We start from the raw sequence: 24,507 nt of genomic DNA, 5'->3' as shown, positions 1-24,507 counted from the left end.
GCCCTATTTGATTCTAAACCATTTGAGCCCAGAAAACAAATCTCCTTGGGCATTGACTCTTCCATGCCTCTCAGCACACTGCATTGCATGTAGCAGACCTTAATAAATATTTATTGGGGTTATGAGCACATAGGAGCACGTATATATACTGACAGCATCAGATGGTTTGGGCATTTAATACTATGGCCTCTATAATATTGCTTTATATTTCTTTAAAAGCTTTTGGAATTTGAACATTTTTATTCATATAAAAATCTAATAGTTGGGTATGTGATTCAGTAATTCAGCATTACAGAGTAAATTATTAGAGAACCATGAATAATTGGGATACTTGGAAAACAGGGTGTTCTGAATAATTTAATTTTCTAGTTAACTCAGAGTTAAGCAGAAAATCCTTTTTGCTTCATATCTTATTGAAAAATTCTTTCTGAAATATGCTAATTTCTGATCTTAGCCAAAGAGCATCATTAAAATTTTCTTTGATAAATGAGGATATTAGGATACCTTTGGGTAATTATCACATACCTTAATTCTTATTTTACATTACTATATATGTTAAAAAAAAGGGTTTGGGGTTTAGATTGTATCTCAAAGGTTCATTTCATTTCTCTCTCTCTATAGCCTTGGATATTATTTTTAGATGGGAACAAATACCGATATATATACTTTTATAACCTTAACCATAGAACCAGAATATGTGCTTCAGTTTGTCTTAATGAATTCATTCCTCACTTTTCGTTGAATATTTCCTCAGCCTTTTGCTATACAGTTGATCCTTGAACAACACAGGTTTGAACTGCATGGATCCACTTATATGTGGATTTTAAAAAATAAAAATTACATTGAATGTGCCTGCCTCGCCTGCCTCCCCTTCCGCCTTCTTCACTTCCTCCACCTCTGCCACTCCAAAACCAAGACAGCAAACCCATCCCTCCTCTGTCTCTGCCTACTCAATGTGAAGACAATGAGGATGAAGACCTTTATTTCCAATAACTTTTGCTTTCCTCTGTGTGCTTGTGTGCCCATTGGTTAGTTCTAATTTATTAGAGAGTCATGTGGTGTTTGTTTTCTTCTTTGGGTGATGGGCACATTTATAGCCCTGACTCAAGCCATGTACTAAAAACATCTGTACCCCCTTAATATTTTGAAATAAAAAAAATAAAAAGACCTTTATGGTGATCCACTTAATGAATAGTAAATATATTTTCTGTTCCTTATGATTTTCTTAATAATATTTTCTTCTCTCCAGCTTACCGTATTGTAAGAACACAGTATATAATACAGATACAAAATATGTGTTAATTGACTATTTATGTTATCACTAAGGCTTCTGGTCAACAGTAGGCTATTAGTAGTTAAGTTTTGGGGGAGTTAAAAGTTATATGTGGATTTCTGACTGCATGGGGGATTGGTTCCCCTAAGCCCCGCTTTGTTCAAAGGTCAACTGTATATAAATATTGGTGACATTTCAGTCCCATCAGATATGTTAGCTTTCTAACTTTATTAGTATATAAAATTAACATAATTTGTAATATATTTAACGTACAGTCATTCTTAGGTATCCATAGGGGATTGGTTCTAGTATCCCCCGCCCCACCTGTGGATACCAAAATCTGAGGATGCTCAGGTCCCTTATATAAAATGGCATAGTATTTGCATTAAACTGAACAAAACCTCACATATACTTTAAATCATCTCTAGATTACTTATAATGCTTAATATAAGTGCTTTGTAAATAGTTGTTATGCTGTATTTTTTGTGTTATTTTTATTGTTTTTTTCCTGAATATTTTTGATACGCTATTGGTTGAATACATGGTTGCAGAACCTGCAGATATGAAAGGCCAACTGTATATAGTAATTTTTGGCTGTTTGACCTTTTCCCTCATACATATTTTTGTTTTTAAAATTTTCCTGAGTTATGTGGAGTTTTGAATTTGTAACTTACACTGCTTAATATTGGCATAATTCGTTTGTCTTTGTTACTTTTTCAGAAGTTTATACAAATCCCAATAATTTCCAGAAAATATTAAGACAGTAATCATGAACACCAAAGATTTTGTAGTTCTTCCATGGGGAAAACCTGGAAATTCTATAAAGCTAAAATATAAGTAAGTACATATATATTTATTAACATATTTCTTAAATAGAAATAGTTGCCAAAGTTTCTGTATGTTGTAATATAAACTGTTCTTTTTCCACAATAAGTAAGTACATATATATTTATTAACATATTTCTTAAATAGAAATAGTTGCCAAAGTTTCTGTATGTTGTAATATAAACTGTTCTTTTTCCACAAGACTATTTGAATTCAAATTTTGTGAATTCTTCTTTCCATTTTTTTCACAATGCTGTATTTTTATCTGTAAGAGAGTAAGTTTGAAATACTGTAAATCTGTAATAGTTTAAAAATGAGGTTTAAAAATATTTATTCCATAAGAATCAAAGTGACAAGTTCTAAATAAAGTTTGGGTTCATTACCTATTAGAGCACTATAACAGAAAGTTAAAAATATTTTTGTGACTGTTATTCAAAGTTTAAAAAGAATCACCCTGAAGTTTAGGGAGAAATTGAAATTTAGGGAGACTATTAGAGTGAGAAACCTTTAAACAGGGAATAGAAAGCACCACATACCCTAACTCTTCACATAGTTAAAGGACATTATGTTGAATTTACTTTTCCTAGGAAGGGTACCCTCTGTCATAGATTGACTAGGAGATGCATTCAGCCTGAGCCAAATAATTCTGGGTGTCCTGGGAATTTCATGACATTGCAGGGATATGGGAAGGTTTAACCCATTGTTTCCCTTTGAGATCACCTGGAGTCACTGGAAATACTCAGGGCCTTCCTATCAAATATAATTAGCGATCCAGCATGGGGTGGTGATAGACTGTCAGTTTTTAATTTTAGTTTCTGAGTTCCCTGATCCAGATCAATACTCTTATATTCCTCAGTGTCTTCAAAGCTTTTCTAATGCTTTCTTCACTTTTGAGATACTGGGGTAAAAGTATTGTGTAAACTGGAAAATATTATACAAGTATATCACATTATAATTCTTTGGTATATAATTTTTTTGGTGGGGAGGGGAGCTATCTAATTGCTAGTACTACCAATTTTTTTTAATAGAAAAAGAGAAAAGGATATGCATTATTTGATTTCAGTGATGTGTTTCAAATCTATGTGTCTATACCTGTAAACATTCATCCAACAAACAGTGCTCATGTTCTACACAATGTCCTAGGGAATGGTAGCTACAAAAGGAAGAAGTCATGGTCCTTGCACCAGGTAGCTTGCAGAGGATATGAATGTAATTTTATTACATTGACGATATAGTATAGTTTGAAGTGTGGTGCACTGTGTACACACAGGACCTTGGGAGAACATGGCCTAAACCGGTAGGGCAGGAGTGAGAAGGCATCCCAATTGTGCCTGAGAGATGCAGTCAGTTGGGCAGGTATTGGGTGGAACTTGTGCAAAGGCAGGGGGACATAGTTGGGGACTTTTCAAACATAGCCAATTGGCTAAGAACAAAGTTAGAGAAAAGGGCAGAGTTTAGTTAGTAACTAACTTGTAAGCCGTGGTAAGGAGTTTGGAACTTATCTTAGAAATGAGGGTGAAACATGTTTCCTGGGCCTGTATGTTTTCCTGACCCATCCATGATCCATAGATGCATTAAAAACCGGGACAGGGATACCCACTCCACGGTAAGTGCTGTGGAATTCTTTTTTTCACCCTTTTCCTGTCCTAAGCTCTTTTTCATTTGACATTGTCTTAACAATTGTCTTCACATCATTTGAAAATTTGACATCGTCCACTCCTCTCTACCTTATTTCCAGCTCTAACCCATTTCCATCTTATTTTTGGCTTTTGGATTTGTTGTATTGATTAGAAATTATTTTCTAATTTTCATACTGTCTTGCCTCTAACATATTCAAATAGTTTGAAGCATAAAATTTTAAACATTTTTTTCTATATAAGCAAAAAATACATTTTTGCTGAAAAGATCATCTTGGAAATCTTAATTAAGTCTCTTAAATCATAAAATAAATAAGTAAAGCCAAAGGTCAACCTTAGCTTTCCTCAGGGACCTTGCCTGCCTTTTGGCTCTGTGTCTAACTCTGTCTCCAAAAGGAATCCTTTGTCTTCTGTGAGAACCATAGAATCCAACCATTAAACTTGACCACTTGGTTAGTGGGCTAGTCCTTTTTTTCAGTCTTACCCCTTTCCTCTACTGCAGTGAGGCATCAGAAACATTAAAAGTCTTGTAAGCAAGTGAGTGACACAATTACATTTGTGTTTTTGAACTCTTCCTCTGGAAGCAGTGTGCAAAGTGTTGTGGCAGGAATACTAGCTGGGGGACTGGTCCTGAATTGTGCCTCCACCTATCCCATCATGATCTAGTTCAGAAAATGGCACCATTGTTCCCCTGGCTGCTCAACTAGAAAACCTGGGATTATTTTAGTTTCTTTCCTTGTTCCCTCCCTGGTCAGTGGCCTGTTTTGGTCTGTCTCCAAGTTGTTAATTGTGTTTCTTTATTTTTCTCAAAATCTCCCATTTTTCTCTCCACTGCCTCTACTCAGTCAGACCAGCATAATCTTTCTGTTATTTAGATTACTGGAATAGGTTCCTAACTGGCTGTCTTGCTTCCAGCCTTGTACCTTCTAATTGATTTTCAATGATACAGCCTGAGTGATCTTTCTAAATACAAGTCTGATCAATTCTCTTAAAACCCTTTAACGACCCTCATTGTTCATAGAATGCAAATACCAATTCCTCCTCATGGCTTACAAGGCTCTTCATGATCTGACCACTGTCCACCTCAGTAGTTTTATTGCTTGCAACATTTTCCATCCTGCACTTAATGTCTGGTCAGGGGGAGCTTCAAGTTCCTTGACTCACACATTGCTCTTTCCTACCTGTATCCACACTACTTTCTTCTTAGAACACTGCTCTCATCACCTCCCTTTGACCGGCTAAGTCCTTTCATCCTTGGGTTTCAGCTCAGACTTCACTTTTTCTGGGAACTGTCCCTGCAGTCCAAGGGCTGGAGTACATGCTCTTTCTTTGTGCTCAGGTAGCCCCCTGTACTTCCCCAGTGAGAACACTGTCACACTATGTCTCAATTATTTTCATGCTTATCTGAATTCCTCTCCATACTGGAAGCTCTATTGTTTTTCATATCCTATCACCTATCACAGGGCTTGTTTGTAGTAGGAACTGAATTGTTCCTTGTAGAGTAGATATAATGAAAATAATGCCTCTCCCTCTATATCTTGGCCAGCTTCTCTGAACCCTCTGGACAGCTTTTGCCTCATATCACTTGCTATATGTCTCCCTGGATTGTGTCCACTTGGGGACATATCCTTGGCCCACTTGCTCTTTGGTGACTGCTCACTACCTCTATAAATTAATTCCCTTTTCTGATCTCCATTATTCTTCAGTTTGGCTCCATGCCATAGCATGCATGGGTGCCCACACTACTTGATTAAGGTAAAGTACTAATGTAATACTGAAGGAAGAGATTTAAATTCATAATTGATAATAAAAGAGAACTAATCTGGGTTAGTTCTATGAAAGAGAGAGTCAGTGACTAATGCTAATAAGAGACCAGAATTGTAAAATGAAGAAAATAGCTTGTGTCAAAAGCTTCATGAGCCTAAGATATTATTATCAAAATCTCTTGTACAGGAATCTCCTGTATGAAAACATTATTAGAGGCTTTCTTCCTAATAGGCTCTAGACAGGTACTGCCTTTTTGCCCCCACATAATACATACATGATAAAAAGGTAGAGATTTATTTAAGGTTTCCAAGATGATTAGTTCAGCACAAATGTATATTTTGCCTATGTATAAAAAGATCATTATTTTAAATATTATACTTCAAAGTACTTGACTATGTCAGAAGCAAGACAGCATGAAAATTAGAAAATAATTTTTCTTTTGTTTTCTATTTGTGTCATAGATATTTGTGCACATATAAAACATGGCTCATAAATGAAGTTAAATATGATTTTAAACCTCTAGCAATGTAAAATAAGTCTAAGATTTGCAGAGATACCTTACTTATAGATATAGCAATGGAAGACAAATGCTAACCTTATAAACCATATCTCAGAGAAGTAGAAAGAAAGTAGTTTAAATATTTCATCATTTTATTATTAATATTTTTCATTTAATGGCAAAAGATTATATAAAATTAGTTTGCCCTGGATTTTATTTTTGTTTATTTTTTTGTTTTTTCCAAATGAACATTCTACATTTACATCTTATGTCCTCAGAAATGCTCAAGAACTGCGAATGGAGAAAATAAGGTTAGAGTTGGAGAACCAAGAGATGGCAAAGAAACTACAAGAATTCCAATCAACAAAGAGCAAAGAAAAGAAAGAAAGAGAGTGGGTGAAACTTTTACAGAATTTTAGAGGAATAAATTGAATTATGTAAAGAACTATTTTATATACAATTATCATTCCAATAAAAATGTTTAATGGATGGATAATTTCTGGCTTTCCCTGAGGAACAAGCACTATTAAATTCCCATTTTTGTTTTTGTGCCACTTATATGGGTCATGCTACTTTTTAAAATGACCATTACTTTTGTTTCTTCTGAACTTTATTTGGTCTTGCCCTTACTTATTTCTCTTTTTACTTCATGGTTTTCAAAAATTTATGGTCTGGAATGTTTAAGACAGCATTGCAAACTTTGCCCTTTGCTCTCAGAAGATTGCCATCAACAGCAAATGAATGCCAGTTTATGTTTAGGACCACTGTTTATCTATTGTAAATAAATATATGCATATATTTAACATACATAAATATATAAGTAAGTATATATGTATGTATATATAGGTATATATTTCTTAAACCTGGGTATTTGCTAGGGCAGGCTAGGTGCTTTTTGTTTGTGGAATAGTGACTCAAAATCTTATGAGCAAGAAATTTTGATTTGCCTATGGAATATGATAATTCTCTTGATGTCAGTAACTGGGTTCAAATCCATACACCCCAGGGAGATTTATGAACTTTACCTGCTGTATTATGAAAGAGGACAAGGTAAACCCAACTGGTTCTGAATAATGGAACATTTGGATTCACAGGTTGCTACTGACTGTGAATTTGAGAGTGATGAGTGACAGCTGAGGAATAGCAACGTGTGTTTCTATTTTTGCCAACACTCTTTATCTTTGCAAAAAATACTGTAGGTAATGGCCCATGCTGACATTGTTCTTCACCTATTTCTACCTCCAGCAAGGCTGGTGTAGTTGACTTCTCAGCAGCTACATGTGACTTTTATTCCAGTAGCAATTTCCAGCCTGCTTCCACGAGTAAAATTCCAGCCCAGAACAAGTTTGCTTCCCTTAGACTGCTTTACATCATCTATTTCCTGTTACATAAATAGCTGATTATGATAATACCTACCTTGTAGATTGGTTTGAAGATGAAATGATAAATACAAGGCACCTTTCAAGTTGCCTGATACACAGTAGGTACTTGCTTTTACATTATTTCCTTTATCCACCTTCCCTTTAAATTTATGGGAAGGAGGTGTTTTTGTATTGGTGTCATTTGGTGCCAAACATATCTGATCTGAAGGACAGGCCCTGAAGCTTGTGGTTGCTTGTCATTGCCAGACACCTTTACTAAGTCACTGGGCTTGGCAGTTGTGATTATGGAGGCTGAGAAGTCCCATGACAGACCACCAGCAAGCTGGAGACCCTGGGGTGCTGGTAGTGTGGCTCAGTCCAAAGGCCTCAAAACCAGGGAAGCCAATGTTGTAACTCTTAGCCCGAGGCTAACCTGAGACCTGGGAAGGCCGCTGGTGTAAGTCCTGGAGTCTAAAGGCTGGGGAGCCTGGAGCTGCTGTCCAAGGACAGGAGGGAAAGAATATATCCCAGAAGATAGATTCCACTTTTATTTATTAAAAGGCTTTATATAATAGGAGGCAGGAATTTGTTTGTATATATATCAAAATCAAAATTCTCAAGTGTGTTTGAAATATTTTTAGCAAATGCTAGTTAGCTGAAATTTTATTGACAGAACTGTCTAATAATATCTCCAATATTATACTTGCATTTTGCACTAATTTTACTAAGACTGTTGTTTTACTATGAAATAATAAATAAATACAATAAAAGTCAAATAGAACTGATAGTTACATGATGAAAATGATCTCTTCTTAGCTCTAGGCTGACTATCAGCCCATTTTCTAGCACCACTTATAATGATTAAATTTTTTTCCCCACAAATTTATCTTTGTATGTCAGTGTACATACATGTGTATGAATGTGTGTGTGTGTGCTGTAAGTGTATATATCTGATGTGTCTTTTCTCTTATGTTTTTACAAATGAGAGCATCTGTAAAAATATGGGAATTACTTCATATCCTACTATTTCATTTAATATATGTTAGTGCTCTTGTCACATAAGCACACATGGGTCTATCTCATTCTCTTAGTGGCTAAGTAATATTGCTTTGTGCAGATATATAATAGCATTTAGTTTTCAGATCTTATTTAGTTTTTAGTATCTTGTGATCATAAATGCTACCATGGACATACTTCTACATGTATGTTTGCTTACATATGCAAGGGTATCTGTGGGATGAATTCCTACCTCTGTAATTTTAGGTAAAAGTATATGTGCATTTTACATTGTGATAGACATTGAAAAATTGTTTTTCAAATAGGTTTCAAAAGTTTATAACCTTCTTCTACAGAGTGTTAGAGTGCATGTTTTATGTGCCTTTGCTGGTCCTAAATATTATCAAATTCTTTGTATAGTAAATTTAATTTTGTTTGGTCCTCAAGGTGATGACCATTAAATATCCATGAAATACCTTTGGAACCATTAAAGAAAATTCCAATATGTCTATTATAGTCTCACTAGTATTCATCGTTAGAGTCCAATTCTTTGAAAAGCACCCATGACACATATATAATAATACTCACCCTTTCTAATAACCAGAGAATTAAGCATCTCATGTTGTATGTCATCCCAGATGACATATTGTGTGTCTTGCTGCTTTTCTCTTAATGATCCTGTGGTCAGCACTTTCACCTTCACTGATTTGGACTTTGTACTTCTCAGTGGATCATGGTATTTACTGGGAATCAGAGTTCCTGGAATCAGCCCCCAAGAGTGCGTTTTCTTTAGCTTTGGAAAATTTCTAGATGTGTCTTAGTTTTTAGAATAGTTACATTCTTTTCTAAGATCACACAGATATTAAATGTCATAGCCAGAATGAGAACCTGCCACTCACTGGCCAGGAATATCAGTGTTCTACTCTTAATTATTTATTGTCTATGTGACATTGGGTAAGTTGTTGTCTCATTATTTTTAAAATGGGAATTGGACTCCCTACTCTGTTACTTCCAAAAAAATCAGGTGAGTCTCAAGTAAAAGTGCTTTGAAAACTGTAAAACTAAAGTGTGTCTTCTTTGCAATCTTTGTTACGTTTCAACGAGGGAGCTCATTTGGGGTCTTAATAAAGAATTCAATACTTACTAGATTTGCTGAATATTTTTGAGTGTTGGTTTGTTTGCTTTTCCTCTGTACATTTGCAGGCACTCGCTTTTAAAACTGCATGACAACCTGTGGTTTCATATAAGTCAGTAAAGCTATTTTTAATCATTGTGAATGTCAAAAAAAATGGAATTCTTGATTTGTGTTTGGGCATTCCACTTTTATTCATTTCCACAAAAGTTACAAATATGGTAGAGCCATATTTTAAAATTACTGAAGATATTGAGACATTATTGATATTTCATTTTCATTTTGTGCTTGTTTGTTACATGTTAACAACTGCATTTCCATTTCTTGAGACAGGGAAACTATATTTGTTTTCATTAAAAGGAGAAATGAAAAAAAAAGGAGAAATGTATTTAGTAATTACATTTCGTTTTGTTTATATATCTTGAAGGTCAAGTGAATATCATTGGAAATCTGGAAAAGTGGACAAATTGGGTAATCAATCACACATGATGTCACAGAATAGAGGAAATTTTATTAAGGTAAGAACATACCATTTGATTCTCAGGCAATTTTCTAATCAAGAGATACAAATTAATTTTCCAGGTCTTACATTTCCTTCCAAACTCAAGAATTTACTGCTCTTGTTTTAACAACTTTGCATATTGTCAGATCTTTGATTCCTTTTTTTGTAGGTTAATAGGCAACTTTCATTATTCAGTTATGTTTTTATTTTTCATCTATAAGTTGATTTTTAAAAATTTACCTTGAGGTGAATTTTTCCATTCTGATTTTTCCAAATTTTAAATTGAATTTTTCTACTTAGTTTGCTTCTGGTTTAAAGTATCAGAAATAGAACTATATTATTCTATGTTAAGGTGAAAGCTAATGTTATTTGATTTTACCAGTGAGAGAACTTTATATTATGTTTGTTTAATGTTATGATATTCTGCTTGAATAATAATTTATTATTCATTTGCTGTTGATTTTATGTGTGAAGATACCGAAGAAAAAAGCACTTTTCAGTTTCCCAGTCATGGTATTGCTTTATCTTTACTGTACCCATAAAATATAACATTATATGATATTTAAGATTATAACCAGATAAGTGTCTTTAAGTAAAGAAAACTTTTGCTTCTGGATTCTTTAGTGCAAGATCCGTGACTTTGTAAGTATTAACTTACACAGCTTTTTATTTTTTATGTACCTATCATTAAACTTTCATTGGGTCAGTTGGCATCTACAAATGTCTTACTCTGCACTTCTAAACTTTTTGGCTTCAAAAAAGCATTTTATTCTTTAGTATCATGCCCTTAGTAAAATAGGTTTCTTTAATTTTTGTGTTGAAAGTTTTATAATTCACTTTCCATTTTTCATTTTCTTTTCGCAATAGCGTTCAATGTTTCAGATATAATTGTAAATATAATGTATTAAAAATGTGGACTTTGTTATTGAATTATTTATTTAATTGAATTTATTAAATGCTTTCTTTGTTTTATAGTGAATTATCCTTGTTCTCAAGGAGGTCCTCATCTAATATGAAAGATGAGGTGCATAAAAATATTTAGAGCAAAATTCACTATGTAATTTTTGCTATAATCACTTAGTATATGAACAATATGTGCTTGAGAAATAATAGTTTAGTTCTACAAATATTTGATAGTCAACTAGGTATATTTATAAGGAAAAAGTGATGAATAAATCATTATCTCAGTTTCCACAAACGTCATAATTAACTAGGAAGATAAAAACTTGAGGGGTTGGGAGCTGTGAAGTGTGAGTCTAGAAAATGAGATTAGGCAGGAAAGTAGAAGACTTTGAATTCCACGCTCAGGAGTCTTAATATTTTTACTTGGTGAATGGAATTCTCTGACAGTGTTTGAGCAGGAGGATGGCAAGTTTAAGGTAATAATTTATGATGGTTGATCATAAATATCCGTTATGTTTGGAGTTAAAAGCATAGAACCAAGTGGTCTCCAAACTGTTTTAATCATGTAACATATCAGAAAAGCATATATTTTGAGCATGGACTTTCTACACATGTACGTCTATTTACTTATAAATAGAATTTAGTTATATACTTAGTTATATACTAAGTTATATACTTAGTTATAATACTTATGATGTATTATATACATTATAAAACAAAATATGGAAATTAGCCAAGAATGCAGTAAACATAAATAGATGTTTCTTTTGAGAGAGCAAATGTGCTCCCTAAGAATTTATAAAAAAAAGAGAAGTGTGAAGAATACAACTGAATGAAAGCCCAAATGTGGAATATGTTGGCAAAGATAACTTTAATATTTACTAGATATGTTTTAATACAAGTCAACAGTTTAGTATTTAGCTGCTTTTCCTTTTTTCTTATTCAGTGTTTATTTCATTCCTAAGAGGTAGTTGTTATTATTCCAGATTGACAGATGAAGTAACTTAACCTCAAAGAAGTTAAATAACTTGCTGAAGGTCAAAAGTCAGAGCCAGGCTTGTTCTAAGACAATTTACCAACTGTTCACTGAAGAGAGCCTGAGAAGAAAAAGAATAGCAGGAGTAGAATCAAAGTAATGCAATTTTATAGAAGACGAAAGTAAAGGAAGGCATTTTTAGAAAATACGGAGAAGTCACTATTGTCCAATACATTGTGTAGCGAAAAAAATTTTGAGTATCGCTTTAGACCAATTTTTCTCTAGGGAGCTATTTTGCTTTCCAGGAGACATTTGCCAATGTCTGGAGACATTTTCAATTGTTACCACTGAGAGGGTTTTTTTTTTTTCCTTTGTACTAAAGATATGTAGTGAGTACAGGCCAAGGATGCTGCTAAATATCCTACAATACACTGGAGGGCCCCCAAAACAAAGAATTATTTGTCCCAAAATGTCAATGGTGCTAAGTCTGAGAAACCCTGCATTAGACTATATAGATCGAAATTCTGAAATTCTCATTTCATTAACTCTGTGATCTTAGGCAAATCGCTTAACCTTTCTGAGCCTATATTACCACATTTGTAAACATGCATAATATCTGCTGAATACTTCACAGAGTTTCGAGCAAATATATGTGAAACCACTTTGTAATATTATGTGAATATCACATTAAAATGTCTATTTCTAGAGAATGAGAATTAAAAAAACTGAATTTTATGATTGGGTCATTATTAGATGTGAAAGTAGATGTTAAGTGGTTGAACAGTGTGGGAGGCAATGAGTAAAGATTATCTTTGCAGTGAACCTGAGGGCAGAGGGTGACCTATCTAGGGTTTAACAGGATCAAGGAAAGACTTTATTGTTTTTTGTAATTGGGGTGATAATGTGAGCCAGTCTGTAGGCTGAGAGATGGACGTGCTAGTAGAGGAAAGATTAACGATGAAGATGAGAGAGGTGCCAGCTGCTCTGTGGTCTTTGAAGAGATGTTTCATTAAAGAGGCTTTTACCAAGGAAAGGAGGACACTTTTTTTTCTGAGACAAGAAAGATGGAAGAAAAAACAGGTGCAATAATAGTAAATCGTAGAGGTTGTGTTTGGCAGCTGGTGAGGTAGGACACAGGAAAGTTGTAATGGGAAGAGTCCAGCATTCTTAGTAAAGTTGAAGACAATATCGTCTGTTCAGATTGAGTAGGGGATATGGGATGAATCTGGGTCCTTGGGAATGGAGAAGGTTTGGAGTAGCCACTGTGGGAATCATGACTGGGGTGTAGCAGCAAATGAATAAGTGAATGGCTGAAAAGCCATAAGGGCCCACTGGGGTTATTCAGTGTGGATTTGTAAGAGACCCGACAGCATTATTTCATCACAATGGTAGGTAGATATGGGAGCTCTAAGCGGAGGGAGACAGGGTGGTTGAGGTTAGCACTGAGAAACTTCTGAGCTTGGGATTTTGAAGGTGTGGCCATACAGCATGCTGCTTAGGTGCGAGGTTTGGTCATAATGGTGGGGTGGCTGAAGAGGCATTAGATGTTCACAGTAGCCAGCATGTTGGAGGATCTTTGGTACCAGGGTGTTAGGTAAAAATGTATATTGAAATCTCTAAAATTACATGCCAGAAATGTGATGAACAGACATGCTGAGCAGATTACTGAGGTTCAGGTGGAAAAGGACCCTAGATATTGGTAAAGGTATTAAGTGGATGGTGAAGACCTTCAGTAGAAGTGACTTTGTTGAATGATGATAGCAGAACAATATTCTGGAAGCTACATTGACAAGAAAATAGGAAGAAAATATGTCTTCTCTCCTGGTGAATGAAAGGGAGTAGAAAAGGAACTGTTAGTTCCTCTGGAGAGTGCTTTGGCAAACGTTGTGCCTAAGGAAAGGTGAGTTTCAGTTCATGTAAACTTTTGGATGAAACATTTTTATGAAAGGTTTAATGCATAAGATAGGTAAATGACTTTTTTTTTTTTGAGACAGAGTCTCACTCTGTTGCCCGGGCTAGAGTGCCGTGGTGTCAGCCTAGCTCACAGCAACCTCAAACTCTTGGGTTCAAGCAATCCTACTGCCTCAGCCTCCCGAGTAGCTGGGACTACAGGCATGTGCCACCGTGCCCGGCTAATTTTTTCTATATATTTTCAGTTGTCTGGTTAATTTCTTTCTATTTTTTAGTAGAGAGCTCAGGCTGGTCTCGAACTCCTGACCTCTAGCGATCCTCCCGCCTCGGCCTCCCAGAGTGCTACAATTATAGTCTTGAGCCATCGCGCCTGGCCGTAAATGACTTTTTTTTCTTTTTTTTTTTCAGCATATTATAGGGGTACAAAAGTTTAGGTTACATATATTGCCCCCCCTAGCCCCCGCCATCGGAGCTTCAAGTGTGTCCATCCCCTAAGCGGTGCGCATCGGACTCATTATGTATGTATACAACCATCCCCTCCCCCCCACATCTGCCCGACACCCGATTAATGTTGTTTTAATAGGAGCTCCTTGGGATGGCAGGGGAGCCTGGATGGAATGACAATCAATAAAGAATAGCAAAGGTTCAGGAGCTAATTGGGTTGAGAATGAGAATATCTGAAAAGGTGGCTTGTGGAAAGAGTTTGGGCCCAGTGTGGCAGATTAAGGCATTGGTGGGGATTTGGAAGCATTTGTGAATGCCAGAGAGCTGATAACAGCAGCACAGTGTGACCGCATTGTCCCAGATGCTATGCCTGTGTAATAGATCCCCTAAACCAGCCTGGCCCCTGACAGCACCCTTTCGACACCTGCTGGTGGGGGCATAAGTGGGTTAATAAGGCACAGGCTTTAGTATATCATATTCCTGATGTTTTGCATATACATACATATATGTAAATATATGCAGATATCTGTATATGTGTGTGTGTATCCGTGTATGTGTGTGCACACACACATATGTGCATTTTCGGTCCAACCTTACTCCACCCCCCAACCCTTTCCCAAACATATAAAAACTCAGTCTTATGAGGAAACTCTATTTGTCTAAAAATAGCAGTTAGCAGTTTATTCATTGAAATATTTTTATGCAATTTGAATCATTTGAAGTAAATATGGTTATATTCATAGAGCAGAAAAATATTACTCATAGTAATAAAAACAAATTGTAAAATTTCCATAATAATTTGTTCATTTTGCTTTGGTGTATCTATCCATTCTGTCCAGGGTAACCTATAACCACACTGATCAGGTTTCAATTCAGATGTATCATTAAGGTAATCATATTGGATAATTTGGTTATGGAAAATGAGATTAAATTATCTGTAAGTTGCATAACATTACCAGTTCAAAAATAAAAATGTGATTCATAGAAAAATTGATTATTTCAATCCTATTTTCTTTCTTGTGTGTTTGGGCAGCTACTTTAAAGAATGTGAACAATAAGTGTCCCTTTGAAGCAAAACCACTAGATTCACTGAGAATAATTAGGCCTAAATTTTCAAAGATGACTGCAGTTGGTACAGCCATAGATATAGAGACAGCCATTGTTCTCATATTCTCATGTACAAATTGAGCAATTGAGCATGCAAATTGCAAATTGAAAACTAGGCGTGAATTGACAGTGTCTATATAAATGCACACCATCCTCCATGCTTGTTCGTGTACTTTAAATGTTGGTTTTAATAAGATCAAGGCAAGTATGTTCTAGTGGCAAGCCTGTTTTATTTCCTAAAATGTTAAGATCTATGGACTTTCAGTGATTATTTATTTGAAATACCTAGCTGAGAATCATATTTACTCAAATTTTTTGGCTACAACATAGGAAGGTCAGGGATCACAAATAATATATTTGAAGGTTAATAAGGCTATGATGCTTAAACATGTGGTTCTCTATATTAGGCAAATAAGATAATAATATTGGTTTCTACAGTTATGTAATCAGAGTGCCTTAGTCACAATTCAGTTTGCATTTAGTCTACACAAATATTAGACATTGTGTGTTTGAAGAAGAGCAGAAATTTAGAAAAGAATTATTAAACCTTTACAATATTTGAACACTAGCATTTTCTTAAAATCATATTATGATGACATATAATGGTTTTTGTTTAAAAATATTTTATGTTTTTAAAAAACTGGTTTACATATATTTCCAAAATTTATTTTATTTTCTATAAATTTCTCTTTATAATTTATTAAGAGGTCTACATATGCTTTAGTGATGATCTCCTATTAATTTTATATTATTCTTTCAAAAATACTTTTGTTCAAGATGCAATGAAATGGTACAGCTTTCTAATATTTTTGTTAGTAACTTAATTAAACTTTCTTTGAATAAAGAGAATGCATATCTGACAAACAGTATCTATTTTATTAATACAGCTTTCTGCTGGAAAAGTGAAATTAAAATTACTGAAGGAGCAGATTCAAGGTAAATAGTTTACTATGATATTATTAGTTGTCAAAGATAGGTTTTTTCTTTTATATTTGAATTACATATAAAATTAAAATGCTATAATTGTTCATGCCATACAAAGATTCTAAATACCTAACTTATGACACTTGGATTTTCAAAATAAATTCCATTCAATTGATATAAATTAAAATTTCACTCTAATAAATTAAAAGAATATTGAAAATTGCTTTATATTTTAACAAATCATTTAACAATAGCAAAAACCAAAAACACAATTTGAATTTGTAATAATTCCAAAGGAAATAATATATCTTTCTGGAGGATAAACACATTTACTTTTGAATAGTTAAGATATTTGGCAGAAGAAATTCTAGAAATATGCATGATACAATATTTATTACATATTTATATACACATATATTTATTATAAATATGTAGTATGATAAATGTTTAGAATTTGTTCTGTGTTGGCTTCAGTTTGATCAAGAAATGGGAAATGTGCACAGTTTCATTACTTTATCAATCAGAAAGCTAAACATATTTTAAAGGGATTGCTCTAACATTTTTTTTCTTCCAGAGCCAGTGAAACAACCAGTTAATTATAAAATGGCAAATTCTTTTGAAAGTGAAAATCCCAAGATAAAAGGGAAGGTTTGTGGACAGTGTGAGAACAAAGCTGCTCTACTAGTATGTACATTCTAATAAGCAATTAGAAAAGAGTTTTCACATGACCTCATAGACCTCTCCCAACTTAATTTGTTTTAGTAGCCTTATACTTTTTCTTCATTACTGGTACTGTGGGTGAAGTGTGCGTGCTGCTGGATAACGCCAACACCTATACGTATTCACTGAATCTTATTCTCTCATTCTTAGCGACATCACTTTAAAGGTTGTCCTCTCTCCTTTGGATCATGCCTGTTAGCACACAAACATGCTGCAGTATCCCCATCTAAAACTAAAACCAAAACCAAAGCTACACTAAGAATTATTTTTGATCTCCAAATCTGCCTCTGCACCCCATTATTGTAAAACTCTTCTGAAGGTTTGTCTATACTTGCTGTCAGTGTCTATTTTTAATTGAAATACAATTGACTTACTGTAAAACATCTTAAATGTACAATTAGATGCCTTTTGACAAATGTGTGCACCCCTATCAAGATATAGAACATTACTTTCACCCCAGAAAGTTCCCATGTGCCGCTTCCAATCAGTCCCCACCACAAAGGCAACTACTGTGATTTTTAACACCTTGGATTTAGTGGTGCCTGTTCTTCAACTTTGTGTAAATGAAATGCTATAGTATACATTTTTTGGCTTTTTTTGCTCCTCATGGAGATTCACCTGTGTTAATCAGTAGTAGGTTCATTTGTACTACAGAGTATGTCATTCTATGGATATGCCACATTTTGTTTATCTATGTATCCATTCATGGACGCTTTTGTAAGTAATGTTGTTATGAGCATGAGTGTACAAATAACTCTTCAAGACTCTGCTTTCAATTCTTTTGGGTATATATGGAGAAGTGAAATTGCTGGATTTCCATTTTCTTTTGAATTCTTTCCATTCAGTCTTGGGTCTCTACTATTGTCCAGCAGCTCTTTCTATCAAGGTCACCATAGACTTCCACATTCTTAAATAAAATGCTCAACTCTCAGTTCTTATCTTAATTTATTAGGAATATTTGATATAGTATCTCTCTCTTCACCTATGACTTCCTTCACTTGGCTTCCTCTGGGACATATACACTCTTGGCTTCATTTTAGTTTGATACCTGTTTCTTCTCAGTCTTCTTTGATGCTTTTCTGTATTCTTGACCTCTTAATGTTGGCGGGCCACAGGACTCAGTACTTAGGCCTCTTCTTTAGTCTATTTATATGTACTCCCCAGATAAATCTACCCACTCTCTTGTCTTGAAAGACCATATCTATATTTTTGATTTCCTAATTTACACTTCTACTTCAAATTTCTTCCCTGAACTTTTGACTCAAACTGCCTACTCAGCACCTGTACTTGGATATCTAGTAGGCATCACTAACTTAATGTGTTCAAAATTGAGCCCTTAATTTCTTTCCAATAAATATTCTTCCCTCATACTTTCTTCATATTGATGTATGTCAACTCAAAGGTTACCTACTCTGACAGCCTTTTATAAAGTAGCAAAAGCTGAGTTGTGCTCTCTAGTTTTGTGAAGCGACTTCATCCACCTATATAATGTTTATCACCATTTAATATATATTTATTTGTTTATATTCTACCTATCTACAATGTAGATTTTATGAGGGTGGAGGTGTAGTTTTTTTCATTGCTGTGTGCCCACCAGCTAGAATTATGCCTGTAGTATAGTAGGCACTCACCAAAATTTGTTGAGTGAATCATTTCTTTAAGAACTATTTTCTAATATAGATTTTTCCTTAATTTAGACATATTTTCCTTTCAGGTAGCATTAATGATACTCCAGTATCTTTTATAATTTTAAATATTGCACATAGGTAGGAAGTAGTTTCCCTCTGAAAGAATTTAATGATTATCTATGTTGCTAGACTTATTTAATGACAGTTTTAATTGTACTCAGAGAGTTAGAATGCTATGTATCTAATAAATAGCTAATAACAATATTGAATGTAAAACCTGGCTCTTGGTAGTATAATGATCTTTTTATTACATCATATTATTTTCTTTTTTTTTTTGAGTTCTTGATATTACTTTCTTTCTTTTTTTTTTTTATTTCAGCTCATCATGGGGGTACAAAAGCTCAGGTTATATACATTGTCCATGTCCTGCCCATCCCCCCGAGTCAGAGCCTCAAGCGTGTCCATTCACCAGGCAGTTCGCCTGGCACTCACCATGTAGTCATACCTCCATCCCCTCCCCCCACCCCCCACCTCCCCGAGTCAGCACCTTCAAGCATGACCATTCCCCAGACGGTGTGCAACGCACTCATCATATAGGCATACACTCATCCCCTCCCCCTTCCCCCTGTCTCAGTCTCATATCCAATTGGTATCCTTCCCCAATGTGCATTTAGGTGATGATCAGGGAAATCAATTTTCTGGTGAGTACATGTGATGCTTGTTTTTCCATTCTTTGGATATATCACTTAATATAATGGGTTCCAACTCTCCAGGAGAACCAAAGAGATATCGTATCACTGTTATTTCTTATAGCTGAGTAATACTCTATGGTATATATATTCCACAGTTTACTAATCCATTCATGGATTGATGGGCATTTGGGTTGTTTCCACATCTTTGCAATTGTGAATTGTGCTGCTATAAACATTCGGGTACAGGTGTCTTTGTTATAGAATGACTTTTGTTCCTTTGGGTAGATGCCCAATAATGGGATTGCTGGATCGAATGGTAGGTCTACCTGAATCTGTTTAAGGTATCTCCATAATGCTTTCCACAGGGGTTGCACTAGTTTGCATTCCCACCAGCAGTGTTTGAGTGTTCCTGTCTCTCCGCATCCATGCCAACATGTGTTGTTTTGGGACTTTTTGATAAAGGCCATTCTCACTGGAGTTAAGTGATATCTCATTGTGGTTTTGATTTGCATTTCCCTGATGATTAGGGATGTTGAGCATTTTTTCATATGTTTGTTAGCCATTCTTATATCTTCTTTTGAAAAATTTCTATTCATGTTGTTTGCTCACTTTATGATAGGGTTGTTTGATTTTTTCTTGCTGATTTTCCTGAGTTCTAAATAGATTCTTGTTATCAGTCCTTTATCTGATGTGTAGTATGCGAAAATTTTTTCCCATTCTGTAGGCTGTCTGTTTATTTTCGTGACTGTTTCTTTGGCTGTGCAGAAGCTTTTTAATTTAATCAGGTCCCATTCATTTATTTTTGTTGTTGCTGTGATTGCCTTAGGGGTCTTCTTCATAAATTCTTTGCCTAGACCAATGTCTGTAAGAGTCTTTCCTACATTTTCTTCTAGACTTCTAATCGTTTCCCATTTAAGGTTTAAATCTGTTATCCACCGTGATTTGATTTTTGTGAGAGGTGAAATCTGTGGGTCCTGTTTCAGTCTTCTACATGTGGCTATCCAGTTTTCCCAGCACCATTTATTGAATAGGGATTCTTGTCCCCAGAGTATGTTCTTGTCTATTTTCTTAATTGACATACTGGTGGACAATAATTTAAGGAATCTTAACAAACTACAACTATCCAGAAATGTGTAAAAAATATAAACAAATGCTAATATTCCTTGAGTTGGAAGTATGAGAGCTAAAAGGGACTTATTGGTTTAATTGAATTGTTGAGATTGGTTGTTAGTGATCTGAAAAAGGATTTATAACATATAGGAGCTACAAATCAATATTTCTTGTAAATCCTACTTTGTGTTGAGCACTTTTCAAAGGCCATGGGACTTGAACAGTATGGCATAAGTAGATAGGGCTTGACCTGGAAATAAAGGATCTGTTTTTCTAGAGAGAAGAAAAAGTAAGAAGGAGGATATCCCAGACAGTATAAATAGCATGTACCTTGACTGGTAAGCAGATGAGAGTGACAATGTGTGCAGTTATTAGCGAGCTGATATGCCTGAAAACGTGTTATACAGAAGTCAGGATTTAGGCCCTAAACGTTTGTTTTTTTTTTTTTTTTTTGAGACAGAGTCTCGCTCTGTTGCCCGGGCTAGAGTGAGTGCCGTGGTGGCGTCAGCCTAGCTCACAGCAACCTCAGACTCCTGGGCTTCAGCGATCCTACTGCCTCAGCCTCCCGAGTAGCTGGGACTACAGGCATGCGCCACCATGCCCGGCTAATTTTTTGTATATATATTTTTAGTTGGCCAGATAATTTCTTTCTATTTTTTTAGTAGAGACGGGGTCTCACTCTTGCTCAGGCTGGTCTCGAACTCCTGACCTTGAGCGATCCACCCGCCTCGGCCTCCCAGAGCTAGGATTACAGGCGTGAGCCACCGCGCCCGGCCCTTAGGCCCTAAACATTTGTAAGGAATTTTGCTAAGCATTTAAGAAAGGATGTTCTTTGATTTGAAATAAAAACAATATCCTATGATAGTTGTCAAAAACATAACAATAAGCTGTTATATTTAGATGCATTCACATATATTGATGGCAAGGCTAAAGCCCACAAATTCCAAATTTCTTATATATTAATTTGGCAAATGTGGATAATTTAATTAAACTCAAATGGATTCTGAAGGCTTAGTGCAACTGATTTGGCATTCATCAAATATTTGTTAAAACTGCACTTGGGTATTCCATGATTGAAGAAGCATCTGTGGTGGAATGGAGTCCTTATTTACATTTTTAATATGTTTCTGCCAGTTATACAAACTGCCTAAAAAGATTTTCCAGTTGGCGGTCATTTTAACCCAATTTAAATCCAAATATGCTTGTATAACAAAATATATAAGCTTACTCTGCAACTCCAGCTTTGATCTTCCAGTCTACAAATATCCTTTTGGCTACATTCATTAAAAGTCTGTTGTTAACAAATACTTGGCTTAGAATTACATGCTAAAACTGATTTTCAGTTTTCCATGTTATATTGTAAAAACAGTGACAAATATTTATGAGAGATTCATTAAAATATTAGCAGATACGTTAAGTAAAATTTATGCAGAGTACATTTTGAAATCTATATTAATATTGCAACCATATAATTATGTAAAATTATAGTTTTTTTGTTTGTTTTTTGAGACAGAGTCTCTGTCGCCCTGGGTAGAGTGCAGTGGCCTCATCATAGCCCACTGTAACCTCAAACTCCTGGGCTCAAGAGATCCACCTTCCTCAGCCTTCCGAGTAGCTGGGGCTACATGCATACACCATCAAGCCTGGCTAATTTTTCTATTTTTAGTAGAGATGGGATCTTGCTCTTGCTCGGACTGGTCTGGAACTCCTGAGCTGAAGCAATCCTCCTGCCTCGGCCTTCCAGAGTGCTAGGATTACAGGTGTGAGCCACCTCACCTGCCTAAAATTATAGTTTTAAAGTTGATTTTATACTTAAAACTATAGATTTGGGATAATTTTTTTATTCCATTTCTCCAAAAGACTGAAGCTCTGGAAACAATAGTTGAAAAGGTAGGACTAGCTAGTTCTTGTTCTAGGGATAGTGTTTATTTTTCTTCTGCTTGAATAAATAATTCAGTTCCATATAGCTAATCGTATTTGAAAAACTATATTTGGATTTTAATAAATACCAGACCATGCAGTCATTGGAAATACTAGATTTTATGATATTGCAGATTTTATCAAGATTTTTCAATACACTTGGTGCCCAACTTACCATGGTTCCAATTATAACTTTCTACTTAATGATGGTCAAAGTGATATGCATTCAGTAGAAACCATACGTCAAATTTTGAATTTTGATTTTTTTTCACGGGCTAGTGAAGTGCAGAATGATACTTGTGATAATGGGGGGTGGCAGCAAGTCATAGCTCCCAGTCAGCTATGTGGTCATGTGGGTAAAAGACCATAAGATACTTAATATTTTATTATAAAGTAGGTGTTAGATGATTTTTCCCAATTTTAGGCTAATGTAAATGTTTTGAGCACATTTAAGGTAGCTAGGCTAGGATGCTTGGTAGGTTAGTTGTATTAAATGCATTTTCAATTTAGGCTGTTTTCAACTTATGATGGATTTATTGGACAATAATCCCATTATAAGTCAAGGAGTATCTGTAAATGATTAGTACTTCAGTGAATGGTCAATGATTAATTTAATAATTAGTAATGTGTGTCATGGTTAAGAGCTTGAGCTTTTAGTCATACTGTGGGGTTGAAATCCTGTCTCCACCACCATTATCTTGTATGACTGTAGACAAATTCTCAATCATTATGTTCATTTGTTATTTCATCTTCATAATGAGGATACAATGATCATTCTAACATTACAGGGTGGGTGTGAGGATTAAATGAGATGGAACATAACATCTCACTGTTCCTCTAGAACAGTGATTAAGTGCTCACTAAATGTGGATATTGTCATTGTTATTTGATTCTAGTCTCCTTTTTTAGTTCCTTTTAGTTACATATAGTTTTTTTTTTACTTTCTAAAATAATTTCTTTAGTGTTGTCCTAATCATTTTATATTTGATAAACCTGGCTACATTATTGTAGGAAACCATGTCATTACATGGAGACTTTTAACACAATTTTAAAAAATTAAAGTAATTAAAAGTCTGCTATTGGGTTTTTAATATAAGTGTAGTCTACTTTTCTATGTCATTTGCATCCTAGTGCCTCGTCACTCAAGGTGTGCTCTGCATGGCACCAGCATGTGCATCACCTGGGAGCTTGTTAGAATGCAGGATCTCAGGTCCCATCCCAGACCTACTGAACCAGAGCATTGTAACAAAATCCTGGGCGATTTACGTGCATATTGCAATCAGAGAAGCTTCACTCTATTGCATAGTTCAGTCCACCAATGACCAGTACAAGGCAGAAGAGCTTGGTTGACCTGTTGCCAACCGAACTCTTCTGCTTTATGCTTATTATTCCTTGACATGAAGAAGGAAGGAGCGGGCAGAATGGTGATGGACACTCTGAGAGGAAATGAATGAGGGTTGAAGGAACTATGATCACTTTGACATAGATATGCTGATAACCATCTCTCCAAGCCCTCATTCTTTCTTATTTGTGCTACTGTTCATTCTTCTCAGCCTGGGCCAATCTGAAGAAAATGAGAGTTCTTGGCCTTTTGCACTGCTGTTTGTCACATTGTCAAAAGTGTTGAAGCAGCAGTACAATTGTAGTAATTTCTTTTGTAGGAAAATTTCCATTTTCTTTTCTTTTTACTTGCAGTCTTTCTTGGCACCATCATAGGTACAGGTATATTACATTATTCAACTCATCCACACATTTGAAAAATTACATTTTAACATCGTAAAGAATTGGAAGATACATATAAATTTGCTCATAATTATTAGATTTTATCAGTCATAAACATTGCTTACATGGTGATGTAGTTCCATCTAAAAAATATTAAGTTCCATTTTCCTTATATCTTTTTTCCCTTTGGTGACTCTTCTAAGAACACTTTTTAAAAGCCATATTTTGAGAAACACAGGTGAAGAAGTACCTTTCAAGGAAGTTTATGGGGATTTTTGGAGGCAAATAGTATGCATATAATTTGAAACTAACTGTGTCATGTAAACCCATACAGAAAGATAAACAAGCTCATAAAAATGAAGGATTTTTCACACAAAGATAACACCATATAGTTTTCACCAGGTCAAGAAATTTGACCTGAGGCTACTGGTTGTTTTATGAATTATTCAGAAATTGCA

The 24,507-nt window shown here is 35.0% G+C and overlaps 1 protein-coding gene across 3 annotated transcripts in view; it reads left to right on the top strand.

Annotated features, from left to right (window-relative positions):
- ZBBX (zinc finger B-box domain containing) overlaps window positions 1-24,507 on the top strand; it is a 101,105-nt gene that overhangs the window by 5,322 nt on the left and 71,276 nt on the right. For all 3 annotated transcript variants that reach the window (XM_045539587.1, XM_045539588.1, XM_045539586.1), the window contains exons 2-6: window positions 1,994-2,110; window positions 6,280-6,393; window positions 9,918-10,008; window positions 16,221-16,269; window positions 16,832-16,941. In XM_045539587.1, coding sequence (XP_045395543.1) covers window positions 2,043-2,110; window positions 6,280-6,393; window positions 9,918-10,008; window positions 16,221-16,269; window positions 16,832-16,941 — 432 coding nt within the window. In that variant the 5' untranslated portion in view covers window positions 1,994-2,042. The remainder of the gene's footprint in view (window positions 1-1,993; window positions 2,111-6,279; window positions 6,394-9,917; window positions 10,009-16,220; window positions 16,270-16,831; window positions 16,942-24,507) is intronic.

This window comes from Lemur catta, chromosome 1 (genome assembly GCF_020740605.2).
Source record: "Lemur catta isolate mLemCat1 chromosome 1, mLemCat1.pri, whole genome shotgun sequence".
Lineage (NCBI taxonomy): Eukaryota > Metazoa > Chordata > Mammalia > Primates > Lemuridae > Lemur > Lemur catta.
This window is presented reverse-complemented; position numbering and strand designations above follow the sequence as displayed.